Raw genomic sequence first — 16,036 nt, 5'->3', positions numbered from 1 at the left:
TTTATTACCAGGTATATAATATTAATGTTTAGTGTAGGTCAAGGGGTGATGGCCTTTTTAAAACCAAGAACCCTTTTGAGGCTTAGCGTCTTAAAGAGAGAAAGAGGCAGACTCTTTCTTATTTATATTCCTTTAACCTAAATGCAATCTTTTCCTTCCCTATTATAAGTTGCTTTTCTGACAGAGAAATGGAAAGGAAATCATGTCTCCCTTGAGTGCCGTTTTTAAGGCCTCTCTTTGTAGTGATGGATTATAGGCAGCAGTGAGAATGTACGGGAAAAATGTGTCAGCATGGTTCTCTGGAGATGCAGTAACACGGGTAGAAAAAAAAATGTAGTTCAAAGCAGTGGTGACTGTGTGTCACATTCAGCAGAAGCAGCTTGTTGTCGACACTAGCCACACATTCCAGGATGTCTCTCCATTTGTTCATGCATTTAAAAGTGAGTATTGTTCAACACACACACACACACACACACACACAGAGACAGAGAGAAAGAGAGAGAGAGAGATAAATGGGCTCGTACCTCCAAAAGAAGCTTATTCATCCTACAAGAGAGAAACAAGGAGAGATTACCAGGATGCAGGCACCACATTGTGCCTGGCAGATTCTAGGGGCACGGTGGACACTGATGGAATAAATGCATCTTGCTGCTGTAGAAAGAGATGTCAAACTGAATCAAATCCCCATCTTTTATGTGTCTCTAATATTTTCCTCCTTGCTTTGAGAAGTGTGAGAGCTTATGTTTCCTGGCTGGGCATTAATCTACTTTCCATCTTATTCATTTAACTATCGTCTTCACACAGGTGATCTCTGTCTTATTTATCTGTGGACTGTTGTTGCTAGCATAATATCTGGCACTATAAAAGCTTATTAAATCTCGCAAACCCTAAAGGGAAATAAGTATAGAGTAAAAAGAGCGGATGAGCAAGAAATGAGTCTGAGGGATTGGGAAATATGACAACAAATAAAGAGACAGAGTAATTACAGGGCATAGAATTCCACTTTATTAAAGAAGGCATAGCACGCTTTGTAGAAGGGCTATGGATATCAAAGAATCATAAAAAACATTGACTGTCTTGAAGAAGGGATTTTGAAAAACATGCAAAAGTAACTCTAGGCTGAGTGTGGTGGCCCACGCCTGTAATCCCAGCACTTTAGGAGGCCGAGGTGGGAGGATCACTTGAGTCCAGGAGTTCAAGACCAGCCTGGGCAATATAGTGAAACCGCATCTCTATAAAAAATAAACAAAATTAGTCAGATGTGGTGGCACATGCTTATAGTCCCTGCTACTCAGGAGGATGAGGTGGGAGGATTGCTTAAGCCTGGAAAGTCGAGGCTGCAGTGAGCCGAGGTCACACCACTGTACTCTAGACTGGATAACAGAGCAAGACTGTGTCTCAAAAAAAAGTAACTTTAAAACGTACCCCTAGAAACAGTGAGTGCTTAATGAGTTGACCATGCTGGGAAACCAAAGCCAGGGGCAGGAGGAGTGGATTAGAATCTGAATCGTTGGATGCAAATGATAGAAGCCCACTTGACTGACTGCAGAGAGGACATTTGTTGGAAAACCAGTAGGTAGCCCATAGAAACAACAGGAGGCTAGGGAAACTGAGCGTGGAAAATAAACAGGCATTAAGGTGAGGGAGGGCAGGAAACCAAAAATACAGTCCAAGTTGCATGTCAGGAATGGTCTGGTGAGAATGCTCCCACTGGTGTCACCCCCCTCTGAACTGCTGGGGCCACTCCTATGACTACCCTGCAGCTTTGCATCTCTCCTCAGGATTGCAAGCTCCAAGGAGGAGTATGAGGGGAGGCCATACAGTGGTACTCCAGGTGCCAGGAAGCAGGGAGAGGGGATAATATCTGCTCTTCTGGCTTTCTGCATACTTGTCATCACCCCTGACATGTCCACATGCTGGACTGCCAAATAAATATCGACATCAGGTTTCCGGGATCAGAGTTTCCATCCACTCCTGCTGCGTGGGTCAGTGAAAAGTTCATTTCGTATCTCCCCTATATGTCCATCAAAAAGAGTGAAATCCTTAAAACTTGAAATTCTTCACCATTGGATTAGTCAGGGTTCTCTAGAGGGACAGAACTAATAGGATAGTTAAATGATAGTTATTCATTTAACTATCATCTACACACAGGTGATCTCTGTCTTATTTATCTGTGGATTGTTGTTGCTAGCATAATATCTGGCACTATAAAAGCTTATTAAATCTCGCAAACCCTCAAGGGAAATGAGTATAGAGTAAAAAGAGCGGATGAGCAAGAAATGAGTCTGAGAGATTGGGAAATATGACAACAAATAAAGAGACAGAGTAATTACAGGGCATAGAATTCCACTTTATTAAAGAAGGCATAGTACGCTTTGTAGAAGGGCTATGGATATCAAAGAATCATAAAAAACATTGACTGTCTTGAAGAAGGGATTTTGAAAACTATGCAAAAGTAACTCTAGGCCGAGTCTTTATAAAGGGAAGTTTATTAAGGAGTATTGACTCACGTGATCACAAGGTGGGGTCCTACAATAGGCCATCTGCAAGCTGAGGAGTAAGGAAGCCAGTCCGAGTCCCAAAGCTGAAGAACATTGGAATCCGATGTTCCAAGGCAGGAAGCATCCAGCATGGAGAAAGATGGAGTCCAGAAGACTCAGTCAGTCTAATCTTTCCACGTTCTTCTGCCTGCTTTTATTCTGGCCTCCATGGCTGCTGATTAGATGGTGCCCACTCAGATTGAGGGCAGGTCTGCCTTTCCCAACTCACTGACTCAAATGTTAATCTCCTTTGGCTACACCCTCACAGACACATCCGGGAACAATACTTCGCATCCTTCAATGCAGTCAAGTTGACACTCAATATTAACCATTACGACCATTAAGTATTTAACCAATATTTACTGAATACTGACTATGGGTCAGCCATTATACTAAGCATTGGTGATATAATGGGCACATACCATAGGCACAGTCCTTGCCTTTATAGAGCTTCCAACATAGTTAAGGAGATTCTACCTGTGGTTGACATAGGAGAAGGGAAACTAATATCTCATTAGCACCTTCCGTATGTTCTGTACTTTCATGCACATCATTTCATTTGATTTCAAAACTCCATTTTTTTCCTGATAAGAAAACTGAAGATAAGGGAGTTTAAGTAACTGGTTCATAGCTGGTTTCTAACAGAGCCAGGGTTCAAACTCAGTTCTGTCCAACTGATGCACTTTCTAGCACGCCATGTAATGTCAATAGTGAACTGGGGGACTGGGGGTTTAAGCCACAGATCTAAAGCCTTCCTGCTCTTTTGCATTTTCAGTTTCTCACTGGAAACTGAGACAAAACATTTTGTCTATATAAGGTCCTAAGAGCTTGTGTATAACAATGTGAGTCATCCTCATTGTGGCACTGGCTGAAATTTTCTTGCAATTAATGTGAGTGGGTTCTGAGGGAACATGAAGCAAAAGAAAACGGAGTTTTATTGTGAAAGAGAATTACTAAATGTCAAAAGGAAGTGGATGACCCAATAATTTATATTACACCAAAATAAAACTAATGGCAATGTAAAATTATAATTTGCAACATGTTTATGGCTGGTATAATAAATACTAAGCAGGTTTCAACTTCCTGCAGATGAGAAGATAAATTACTGGTGCCAGATGTCCTGCAACCAAGAAAGATAACATGAAAATTTAATTTTTACTTGCTTAACTATCTTATTTATAACTCTTAAAATACAGATTTGGGTTCATAAAACAGGAAAGGTTACAGCCATCTGCTTGGTTACAGAATGGATCAAAGTGAAGAGGATGATTCTTTTTGCAGGAAGAAATTCACAAATGTGAAGAATCTATAGGCGGAATAGGATGATTTATTCTAGTCATTCATTGAATGCCTTTACGTGACAGGCATATATGTCAGGTCTGGAAGAATTGATGGTAAAACATGTGCACATAAACATCTCCTTCATCTTAATATAGATTGTCCCTGCCTGAACCATCCCGCCTCTCCTGCCACCCTCTACAAACCTGCTCCCCTCCCACCCTGATGTTGTCTCGTTAGCTCCCATCTTTCCTTTCCCATCTGATCTTGGCTTAACTAACGAAGTTGTTTCAGACCTCCTGGACTAGGTCGATTCTCCTTATTACACACCCTCATAACACCGTACATCTTTCTTTGCAGCAACAATCACTGTTGCTATTTTACATTTTTGTGTTATTGTGCTTTGTGTTATTATTTGATTAGTGTTTCTCCCATGAGCCAGCTGGCTCTTTGAGGTCAAGGACACTATCTGATGATACTCATCACTGCATCCCCAGCTCATAGCATAATGCATATATATGGGCATGTCGTAGGCACCCAATAAATATTTGCCAAATAAATACAACTCTACATTGACTGTGTTGAAAGAATGGCTGCTGCTGTCTTACAAAAGCCTTTCAAATACCTTCACCTCTAACTTATAACTTTTGATTATGCCTATCCAAAATAATAAAAAGAAAATGGTTAAACACTTCATCAGTTTTATCCTTTGGAGTATTAAAGATATCTGCAGTGTGAATTAACCAGAAACTGAATCAGTGTCTCAGAATTTTGGCAGCTGTCAGTTCAAGATTTTTTTTTTTTAGTTAATCTGGAAAATTTTGCAGTCATTTATTTTCCATCCTCATTTTATTTTCACATTGACTAGACTTGGAGCAGATGACTAGTTTTAGGATCATTGTTAATAACAGATGGAGCTTTGAACATGGGAAGAAGTTGGCACCTTGAATAACAGAAATCTATTTTAAGCGTCCATAATTGGTTCTGTTAGCCCTAAAAGGCTACTCGCTATCTTGCGCTTACAGAAAACTGCCGATGTTTTTATGTGATGAAAAGGTCAGAATGATGTATAGCAATATTGAAGTTCTGCATTTCTCTGGTAATAAGGAGACATAATTAAGACTGGAAGGTTTTTTGAAGCCAGATCACAGAACTGAATAAGAATCACTAAACCATCAGAAAATTTTCACAGCTGTCTTGACCTGAGTAATCTATGAAGACTAACTTGAATTCCTTCATTTTTGGAGAAGCTCTTGTGAGGAAACCCAAATACTTCATGGATAACAGTTTAGATATTTATTGCCATAGTTTCCATGAAGAGTCATGATGGCTGCATCTCCAAAAGTGTGATGGAGAAAAGAAGGAGCTAGGGACATCATTTCCAAGGTCAGCTACCCATAGGCCTCCCCTGCTGAATATATATGGCTCCTACTAAATTCTGTGCATGCCCCCTGGGAGGGCTTAAAAAGATGCTGGTGAAAATATTTTTTGTGCTTCATAGTGCTTTCTATTTTCCCAAGCATAATATATCAAAATTCACAGTTCTCATCTCATTTTATCCTTACCTTTATTTTCCTCCTTTTAGCTTCAAGGCAGCCACACTAGCTTTGCGAAAGCCACAGGGAAGTGATCTTGGTTGTGCAGGTGTCAGTCCCCACTGCCAAAACTTTGAATGGAACGTGTGGGGCAAGGCCAGGACCCTGCCAGGATTGGCTGCTTGGCTGCTGCTGCCCACAAGGCTGCACAGGTGCCTCATGTCGGTGAATCTATCTGGTCCAGTGCTTCCCTTTAGGCCTGGGGATTTAGCCTCCTGCAATGGCAGCACATCAAGAAGGATCCATTGTATAATGCAGTTCACACCAACAGGTTTATAAAACCTCAAGGCCAGTGCATTAATCCATAAAGAATGATATAATTTAGAGAAATACAGATCAAACACTTCTGACAGCAAATGTGCATTTTCTCTCCCAAGACAGATCCGTGTGGGAAGTCAAATCACAGGAAAGAGATGTTGGTTAGGTCTTAAAATGCATTCCCTTGCCAGTCCAGGTGTGGTGGCTCACACCTGTAATCCAACATTTCGGGAGCCTGAGGTGGGAGGATCCCTTGAGCCTGGGAGGTGAAGGCTGCAATGAGATGTGATTGTGCCTCTGCACTCCAGCCTAGGTGACAGAGCGAGACCCTGTCTCAAAAGAAAAAAAAAATGCATTCCTTGGCAGATAGCTTGAGACTTTCTCCCCATTTTAGGGGTAGCCTGACAAGCTCATTTAACAGAGAGGTTTTAACATTTAACAAGCTTTGGATTGGGAATAATTTTTTGAAGATGAATTTGTGTGTCTGTGTGCTGATCGTGTGCTGATTTTATAGATTAAAATCAGAGGACCATTTTATTTTTGTTACCCCCAAATCATGGGTGGCCCTCTAGAATTGCTCCTTGAACTGCCTGAACCCATACCCTGTTACTGAGCAAAATGAGGCACAGAGGTGTTAAATGATATTCTTTTGATCATTCAGCCCATATTTGTTGAGTACCTATTATGTGTCTAAGGTAGGTTCTGGGGAATAAAACAGTGCCCAGAATACCAGCTTTGTGCTCAAGGAGGCAGACAAATGAGTAATTACAACAAAGTTGGATAAGTTCTGTATTTGGGAAGTGGAGGGCACAGAGGGACATATACTGTGTGATCTCCTAACCCTATTTACTCCTTCTTGGTATTTTTTTAAAAGTTACTTTTGGCTTTCCAATTTAATAACCATAAAAAATGTAGCTGAACAAGTAGTTTTGGAGATAAGAGAATAAAAAAAAAATGGCTGGGGCAAATTCCCTTAGCAGTCAAGAGAGGCTGGCTAGGATGAAGAAGTTTTAGATGAGCTTTCATTGTGGGAGATGGACCTTGTCTTTGACATGAAAATCATCAGGACCAAAGTAACGAAAACACCTTGCAAGTTTCCAGTACTCAGTGGGAATCAAAAGTTACTTGGGAAAGATGAGTTGAGGTTAGATACCAGATGTCATGGATTTAAAGCACCTTTGAAAAGCGATAGAAATCTTTTTCTAAAAGAAGAAAAAGAAGAAGCATCCGAGGGCCGCCTGGGCATGGTCAGGGATAGTGTGATAGGGGCTTTATTTGAGAGCATAAGGCATGGAGTTTTATTTTTAATCAGTTTCTACTCCTAAAAATCCATTTTGTTCACTAGATTCAGCCAGGTCAAAATTCAGACTGGGATTTAAAAAAAATTTTTAAGGCTCTTTGAAGTTTCTGAAAAGAAGTCATAGAAATGTTTGTTTCAGAGATTTGATAAATTCATGAAAAGACTGCTGTGAAGCTTTAAAATATTTCTGACTGTTTCTACTGCCTTAACTAGTGTTGGTGAATTAATATTATTTGAAAGAAATTGTATTTCTTATGTAGAACTAGAAAAAATTTCCACCTGTTTTAGCTATTCTGAAGAAGGCATTAAAATGACATATATCCTACCTTTTTGCCTTTTAATCAATTTTTAGAAGATTTGCTATTACCATATAAGTTACATGACTTTGGATACTGAAAGAAACTGAAGATAATGCCCCACTAGAGAATTACTTTCGACTAGCCATCATTTTGACAGGCAATCGCTTTCTGTTCTAAATTACAGTTATATTTTATGCTGTAAACACCAGCAAACACCAGCCAAACCAGCGGTTTGGCTTTTCAACCAAAAGAACTCTGTTAACTTCCTTGGATAATTATTTAGTTTCATGAATAGGCTCTTTTGATATCTTAACCTTTATAAAGAATGATCTCAGCTGGGCCCAGTGGCTCAAGCCTGTAATCCTAGCATTTTGGAAGGCCGAGGTGGGCGGATCACTTGAGGCCAGGAGTTTGAGACCAGCCTGGCCAACATGGTGAAACCCCATCTCTACTAAAAATACAAAAATTAGCCAGTGTGGTGGTGCACGCTTGCAGTCCCAGCTTCTCAGGAGGCTGAAGCAGGAGAATTGCTTGAACTTGGGAGGTGGAGGCTGTAGTGAGCCAAGATTGTGCCACTGCACTCCAGCCTGGGCGACAGAGCCAGACTCTGTCTCAAACAAGAACAACAACAACAACAACAAAAGAACAATGTCAAATGTTAAATTGTGGGTTATAAGATGCTTTGTTATTTGCATGGTAAATTCATTCTGAAGCTTTAATGTGCGTCAGTATCAACTTGGATGTCTATAAAAATCCAGGCTCCTAGGCTTCTATGAAGAGAGATTCTTAATTCAATAGATCTGCAACATGCATTTTAAATAACTACCTCTGTTGATTTTCAGGCCAAGGGTCTGTCAGTCACTGTACTTATTAGCTTTCTGTTGTTGTGTAACCAATTACCACACACTTAGTGGCTTAAAACAGCACACATTTATTATCTCACGGTTTCTGTTGGTCAGATATCTGTGCGTGGCTTAACTGGATCTTCTGCTTAGGGTCTCACAGGCTGAAATGAAGATGTCAGCTGGACTGCATTCCCATCTGGATGCTATGCATCTACGCTCACTCAGGTTATGGGAAGAATTCATTTACGGCTGTGTACTGAGGGCCTTGGTGTCTTCCCGGCTGTCCACTGGAGGCTGTCCTCAGGTCCAAGAGGCCACTTGGCAGTCACCACCAGGAGTCCCTCTCCATAGGCATTTCACAGCATGGCAGTTTGCTTTTTTTTTTTTTTGAGACGGAGTCTAGCTCTGTCACCAGGCTGGAGTACAGTGGCATGATCTTGGCTCACTGCAACTTCCGCCTCCTGAGTGAGTTGAAGGGATTCTCCTGCCTCAGCCTCCCAAGTAACTGAGATTACAAGCACGCACCACCATGCCCAGCTAATTTTTGTGTTTTTAGTAGAGACAGGGTTTCACCATGTTGGCCAGGATGGTCTCGATCTCCTGACCTTGGGTGATCCTCCTGCCTTGGCCTCCCAAAGTGCTGGGATTACAGGCATGAGCCACTGCGCCCAGCCTTCAGTTTGCTTCTTTAAGGCTAGTGAGAGTCTTTCTGACCTCAGGAAGGGCCGTTTCTCTTTTAAGGGATTTTACCTCTTTAAGTCAGGCCCACCCAAGATGGCCTCCCCTTTTACTGATTTGGGATATTAGTCATACCTGTAAAATCCCTTCATCTATGCCTTATAATATGACCTAATCACAGGAGTGAAATCCCATCTGGTTCATGGTCTTGCCCACGCTCAAGGAGAGGAGATTGTAATTAGTATTGCACGTCACGGGGGTGGGACTCCTGGGGACCATCTTAGAATGATCCACAGCCATTCTTTTAGAAAGACAAAAATCACAGGCCAGGCGCAGTGGCTCATGCCTGTAATCCCAGCACTTTGGGAGGCCAAGGTAGGCGGGTCACCCGAGATCAGAAGTTCGAGACCAGCCTGGCCAACATGATGAAACCCCATCTCTACTAAAAATACAAAAATTAGCTGGGCATGGTGGCACATGCCTGTGATTCCAGCTACTCGGGAATCTGAGGTATGAGAATCGCTTGAACTCGGGAGGTGGAGGTTGCGGTGAGCCGAGATTGCACCACTGCACTCCAGCTTGGATGACAAAGCGAGACTCTGTCTCAAAAAAAAAGAAAAAAGAAAAGAAAAAAAATCACAGACTGCTAGGAACTTCTAGTGTGAGACTGGGCTGACAGACATAGCCCCATAGATGTGGTTGGTACTTAATGACAATAAAATAAAAGTTAAGGATGCCAAGGGGCTCAAATGCAATGGATGTGTGTGGAGGAGAGCAGGAGATGAGTGCTGTGGGCCAGGTAAAGATGGCCTCGGGTATCATTTTCCCCTCTTTGTCCTAATAAATCGAAGGAAGTTTTGTCATTTACCCTTTAGAAGTCTAAAGGGTAAGAAGAAATTCTAACTTTAGTGGTGATTTTAGTTTTTCCATAGACATCTAAGGGCCCTCAATATCTGCTGGAAATGGCCTATTTATTCCTGCCCCTTAAAGAGTAGTTACTATCTTAATTTTAAAAATCTTCAGGTCAGGCGCGGTGGCTCATGCCTGCAATCCCAGGACTTTGGGAGGCCGAGGTGGGCGGATCACCTGAGGTCAGGAGTTTGAGACTAGCCTGGCCAACATGGTGAAACCCTGTCTTTACTAAAAATACAAAAAAATTTGCTGGGTGTGGTGGTGTGTGCCTGTAATCCCAGCTACTTGGGAGGCTGAGACAGGAAGTCTCTTGAACCCGGGAGGCAGAGGTTGCAGTGAGCCAAGATCATGTCATTGCACTCTAGCCTGGGCGACAAGAATGAAACTCCATCTCAAAAAAAAAAAAAAAATTACTTTTAATTAAAAAAAAATCTTCAGTTAAAATATATAATTTTCTGGGAAAAATGTATAAAACCCAACACCAGAAGAAATAGAAAATCTAAATTGTCATGGAAGAAATAGAAAATGTGTTAGTTGTCCTTCAAAAAGTAACAGGAAGAGCAGTTCGCAGGAGAATGCTACCAATCTCTAAGACATAGGTATTTCCAATGTATTTAAACTGTTGCAAGACCAAAGATATTTCCTAATTCTATTTTTGAAATAAACATTATTAATAATATTCAAATCCAAGAAAGATTGAGTCTAAAATGAAATCAGCCTGTATGCAGTGGCTCATGCCTGTAATCTCAGGGCTTTGCAAGGCTGAGGCAGGAGGACTGCTTGAGCCCAGGAGTTTGAGGCTGCAGTGAGCCATGATGGCACCACTATACTCCAGCCTGGGTGACAGTGCAAGAGCTTGTCTAAAAAAAAAAAAAAAACAAAAAAAAAACAAAAAAGAGAGAGAAAGAAAGAAAAAATAAATAAATCATTGAGAAATCTTACTTGTGTATATCCATGCAAAAATCCTAAATAAAACATTAGCAATCCAGTAGCACAGTTTAAAAATAACACACACACACACACACACACACACACACGCACTCCTGCCTGATCAAGGGGGCCTATTCCAGGAATTATAGGACAGTTTAGCATTAGAAAACCTGTTACTCATCATCATATTTATAGATGTAAAGAGATAAATGGTTGGTTATACTAAAAATGCATTTGACAAAATACAATGCATTTTTCATTAAAACTTCTAATAAAAATAAGACAAATACATACTTCCTTAATGTGATAAAATGATAAAATATATTTCTCTCAAACAAACAAAAAACCCCAGAAAAATGTTTAATAGGGAAACACTAAAAGCGTGCCCTGCTGAGCCATAAATTTTCCAGGGTGTCCACTACTGCCATTTTATCTACCATTGTATTGGAAGTACTAGTCAACACAGTTAGTTAAGCGATCAGAAATACAAAATTGGAAAGAATAGGTAAAATGATCACTTATTTTGCAGATGATACAACTGTGTACCTGGAAAACCTAAGATAATTCCCTTAAAAAAATCATGAAAAAAGAAAAATTCAGTAAGGGACAGGGTACAAAAATATTTAAAAAATCAATGGGATCCACCTATTTAAACAATAACCAGTTAGAGGATACACTGCATTTAAAACAATTATAAATAAAGTAACTAGGAATAAACTTAGTAAGAAATTTGCAAGATCTTTCTGAAGAAAACTTCAGTAAAATGCTGCTGAGTGACATAAAAATGACTTGAATAAAGGAAAAGTGTATCATGTTCTTGAAGAGGAAGACAAATATATAAAGATGCTAATTCTTCCTAAATAAATAAAAATAATATCTTTTGAAATAAACAAGTTCATTTCAATATCCCTATGAAAAGTAAACTGTGAGTAATAGCCAGGAAAAAATTGAAATAGAAGAATAGAGGAGAGGTATTCATTCCATCAAGGTACTGGATTACAAACTGACTGGTATTGGGACGACTGAATAATCGTTTAGGACAACAAGTTAACTTAATCAAGATCTCACACTCACATTAGGGTGACTTTTAAATGGATCAATGATTTTAATTTAAACATTAAGCTATAAAAGTAATAGAAGAATCAATGCTACGACTCATTTATAACTGCAACATTGGTCTTTCTAATCATGACACAAAACTCAGAGAAGAGACTCATCAAATTGACTATGTGGAAAAAAATGTACACAGCAAAAAAACTATCACAAGCTAAGATAAAAGACCAACAACTAATGGGCAAAATTATTTGCAGTTTATTGAGTAAGCAACTAAATCTCTAGTAAATAAGGAGCTTCTAATAATTGAAGAAAAGACCACAATGCAGGAGGCAAATGGTGAAGGATAAGACTGGACTGCCTACAGAAAAGGAAATACAAACGGCTGGTGCTTACACACGTGAAAGGTTGCTCAGGCTCATTCAGAAGAAATTCTTCCAAAAACAGTTTGGAAAACTGCCTTCTGGGTATAGAAGGCAGTGAATCCCTCCCCACTACTCCCCAGAAAAAGAAAGAAAGAAAGAGGCAGGGAATGGTGGCTCATGCCTGTAATCCCCGCACTTTGGGAGGCCGAGGCAGGTGGATCACTTGAGGTCAGGAGTTTGAGACCAGCCTGGCCAACATAGTGAAACCCCATCTCTACTAAAAATACAGAACTTAGCCAGGTGTGGTGGCACACATCTGCGATCCCAGCTACTCAGGAGGCTGAGACAGAATTGCTTGAACCCAGGAGGCGGAGGTTGCAGTGAGCTGAGATTGCACCATTGCACTCTAGCCTGGGCGACAGAGTGAGACTCTGTCTCAAAAAAAAAAAAAAAAAAAAAAAAATTCCCAGAGAAGGTTCTATAGTATTTCTGTACCAGTGTTTGATCATCTTCATGGACAAGAAGCATCATTTTCTTGAATACACTAAATCTCCCTTTCTGATTTCTCTTCTTAAGTAGCAACCACCCAAACTTCTCTTTAAATTGTAGGTCACCTCGGCTGGGCACGGTCGCTCACACCTGTTATCCCAGCACTTTGGGAGGCTGAGGTGGGTGGATCACCTGAGGTTGGGAGTTCCAGACCAGCCTGATCAACACGGAGAAACCCCGTCTCTAGTAAAAATACAAAATTAGCCGGGCATGGTGGTGCATGCCTGTAATCCCAGCTACTCGGGAGGCTGAGGCAGGAGAATCACTTGAACCCGGGAGGCAGAGGTTGTGGTGAGCCAAGATGGCACCATTGCACTCTAGGCTGGGCAACAAGAGCGAAACTCTGTCTTAAAAAAAAAATTATAGGTCACCTCAATTTCACCTGTGTTCAGGGCTTTGTATCAAAAGTAGAGATGTCTATGAAACAAAAACTCAATTCTCAATATAAAAGCTAGAAAAACAAGACCGTGGATCTTAGGAGAATGAACGAGATGCCATGATGTAGGAAATAAAGTTTCATCTTCCACCTCGAAGTCAGCTGAGGATAATATTAGAAGAATTTTTAAAAGTCATACAGTCATGAGCAGGAAGACAGATTAGAATTCATCTAATTTGTGACTTTGCTTCTTGGTAAAATTGTCCCTGAGATCAAAGACATCATTAATATTCTCCTTAGGGACATATTTCAACAAAACGTGATAGAATAAAATGTTTGCAGTCAGTTTCCAAACTAAGATTCTTTGCTTGCTACTTGACACTGGACTTTAAATTTGTTCTCTACGCTGTCTTCCTTAAGTATGCTTCAGGTATTTGTGCCCAGGACGTGGGGTGAGGAGTTGAGAGAAATGGGTGAAAGGTGTTAGAGAGGTAGGCAGGAAAATTAGTGAGGGTAGAAAGTCCCAAAATCCTTTCTAGAGGTAGAGCATGCTTCTCTTGCTACACTTACTACATTAGAATAAGCATGTCTCTTTTTGCTATTTACTACATATAGACTAAAACAGTTCTCCTTCTTAAATAGCAGAGACCACGCAGAGGCTGCCTTTGGATCATGTCCAGGAAGTGCTTCCCCCAATACCAGAACTATAAGTTACTTCCACAGTGCATCAGTGAGATCAATATACACGGTGAGTGATGATTCGGCTTTATCGACTTCTTCATTATAAACACAGAGAGATTCAAGGATGCACAGTTGATCCCAAACTCCATTTCTATCTGGTAGGAGGTAGAAAATGATGAATTTGCAAAGTCAGTTCATATGAATTAGATGACATGAAATAAAATGACTATTTTCTCTAAGATCTAGGAAGGATCAGTAGATGGATCTCTTAGTCTGTTAAACTAATCTGTTAGTCTTTTAAACTGCTCCTGAGATGATAGCTTATCCCTTGGCCCTGTTTTTCCGGAATTGAGCCATAACTTAGTTAGACTATGAGAAAATAGAGAATGAGATGTGTAAAGCAAACTGCCTTCTCCACAATTATTGAAATAAAAACTTCTCTAAATGTAACATCTGATAATCTAAATTAATGCATATTGATTTCCATGAATTTAAGTCTAAAAGTATGGTCAAAAGTGTTGAAATTTTTTTTTATTCATTCATCAAATCTTTCTTAAGTAGCAATTATGTTAAAGGCACTAGGAATAGCCATTGTAGGGGGTATAAAAATTATAACAGGGAAGGGGAGGGAAACTAGCATTTATAAGCATCCCCCTTATTGTGCTTTGTGGTAATTGGTTATATCATTTACTCTTCAGAATACGTGGGTGGTTTTCAGTCAAGGTCCTATCAGGAAATTGATATTGCACTCAAATTCAATAATTTGAGATTAGTTTAATGGAGGGCATATTAAACTAGGGTGTGGGAAAAACGAAAAGGGAGAATGCAGCACCCTGAGACTAGGAATAGTGGGGCCCTGCTACTGTCTTTAAGACTAAAGGGGAAAGAAACTCAGAGAGACAGAGACAGACATGCATGCATGTATACACACACACACACACACAAACACACACACACACACACACAGTGTGTGAGGAGGGCTGTCCGACAGGAGCTGTGACATTTGGTCAAGGGACACTATAGCCTGGGGTCACCCTGAAAAGAGAGAATAACTATCCTAACTTTGGGAACTCTTTTACACTGTTGGTAGGAAGAGTATAGCCACTACAGAAAACAGTAGGATATTTCTCAAAAAACTTAAAATAGAACTACTCTTCCATTCAGCAATCCCGCTACTGGGTAACTACCCAAAGGAAAAGAAATCACCTCAGGGTGTGGTGGCTCACATCTGTAATCCCAGCACTTTGGGAGGCAGAGGTGGGCAGGTTGCTGGAGCTCAGGGGTTCGAGACCAGCCTGAGCAACATGGTGAAACCCTGTCTCTACAAAAAATACAAAAATTAGCCAGGCGTGGTGACACGTGTCTGAAATCCCAGCTACTGGGGAGGCTGAGGCAGGAGGATCACTTGAGCCTGGGAAGTTGAGGCTGCAGTGAGCTATGTTCATGCCATGCCACTGCGCTCTAGCTTGGGAGACAAAATGAGACCATGTCTTAAAAAAAAAAAAAAAAAGAAAGAAACGGAAAAAGAAAATAAATCACTATAGCAAAGGGATACCTATACTCACATGTTTATTGTAGCACTATGCACAATAGCAAAGATATGGAATGGACCTAAGTGCCCATCAACAGGTGAATGGATAAACAAATGTGGTGCATATATACAACGAAATATTTGCCATAAAAAATGAAATCGTGCCATATGCAGCAACTTGGATGGGACTGGAGGTCATTATCTCAAGTGAAGTAAGCCACGGACAAAAAGGCAAATATCACATGTTCTCCACTTGTAGGTGAGAGCTAAAAAAGTTGATCACATGGAGGTAGAGTGGAAAGATAGAGAACAGAGACTGGGAAAGGTAAGTTGTGGGGAGAGGATGAAGGGAAATGGATTAAAGTGAAGGGAAATGGGTTAAAGGGTACAAATGTACAGTCAGATAGAAGGAATACATTGAATGTCTGAAAGCACAGTAGCGTGACTATAATTACACAAAAATGTATTGTACTTGGGTGACAGATATCCTAAGTATTCTGACTTGATCACTAATCACTATGCATTATATACATAGAACAGAAGTTAACAGGTACCCCATAAATTTGTACAAACAAACCCCAACTTTGCCATCCTCTCTTCCTCTAATGTGCTAGTACACCCCCATTGACCAAACCCAGCCAGAGCCAGAGGGCGCTGGAGCCCAGTGGAGGCAGTTATGTAAGTTGGCCTCCCAGGGCACCAAGTAGGGTGGAAACGAGTGGAAGGCAGATTGGGAGAGGCAGCCAAAGGGATCCAGCGTAGATGGCTCAATACGCCAAACTGAAACTCAGTGCCAAGAATCTGTCTGTGTTCAAGGTTAAAGAGAGGCAGGTCTTAGTACTTTGG

General features: G+C 40.6%; 1 protein-coding gene across 1 annotated transcript in view; it reads left to right on the top strand.

The window, feature by feature from the left end:
* The window catches only part of TMEM156 (transmembrane protein 156), a 72,121-nt gene that overhangs the window by 53,384 nt on the left and 2,701 nt on the right, over positions 1 to 16,036 (top strand). Inside the window, exon 7 of the mRNA XM_003832177.5 lies at positions 13,621 to 13,726. Within this exon, the coding sequence (XP_003832225.3) occupies positions 13,621 to 13,688 (68 nt within the window). The 3' untranslated portion in view covers positions 13,689 to 13,726. The remainder of the gene's footprint in view (positions 1 to 13,620; positions 13,727 to 16,036) is intronic.

This window comes from Pan paniscus, chromosome 3, assembly GCF_029289425.2.
Source record: "Pan paniscus chromosome 3, NHGRI_mPanPan1-v2.0_pri, whole genome shotgun sequence".
Lineage (NCBI taxonomy): Eukaryota > Metazoa > Chordata > Mammalia > Primates > Hominidae > Pan > Pan paniscus.
Note: the sequence above shows the minus strand (reverse complement) of the source record. Positions and strands in the feature narration are given on the sequence as shown.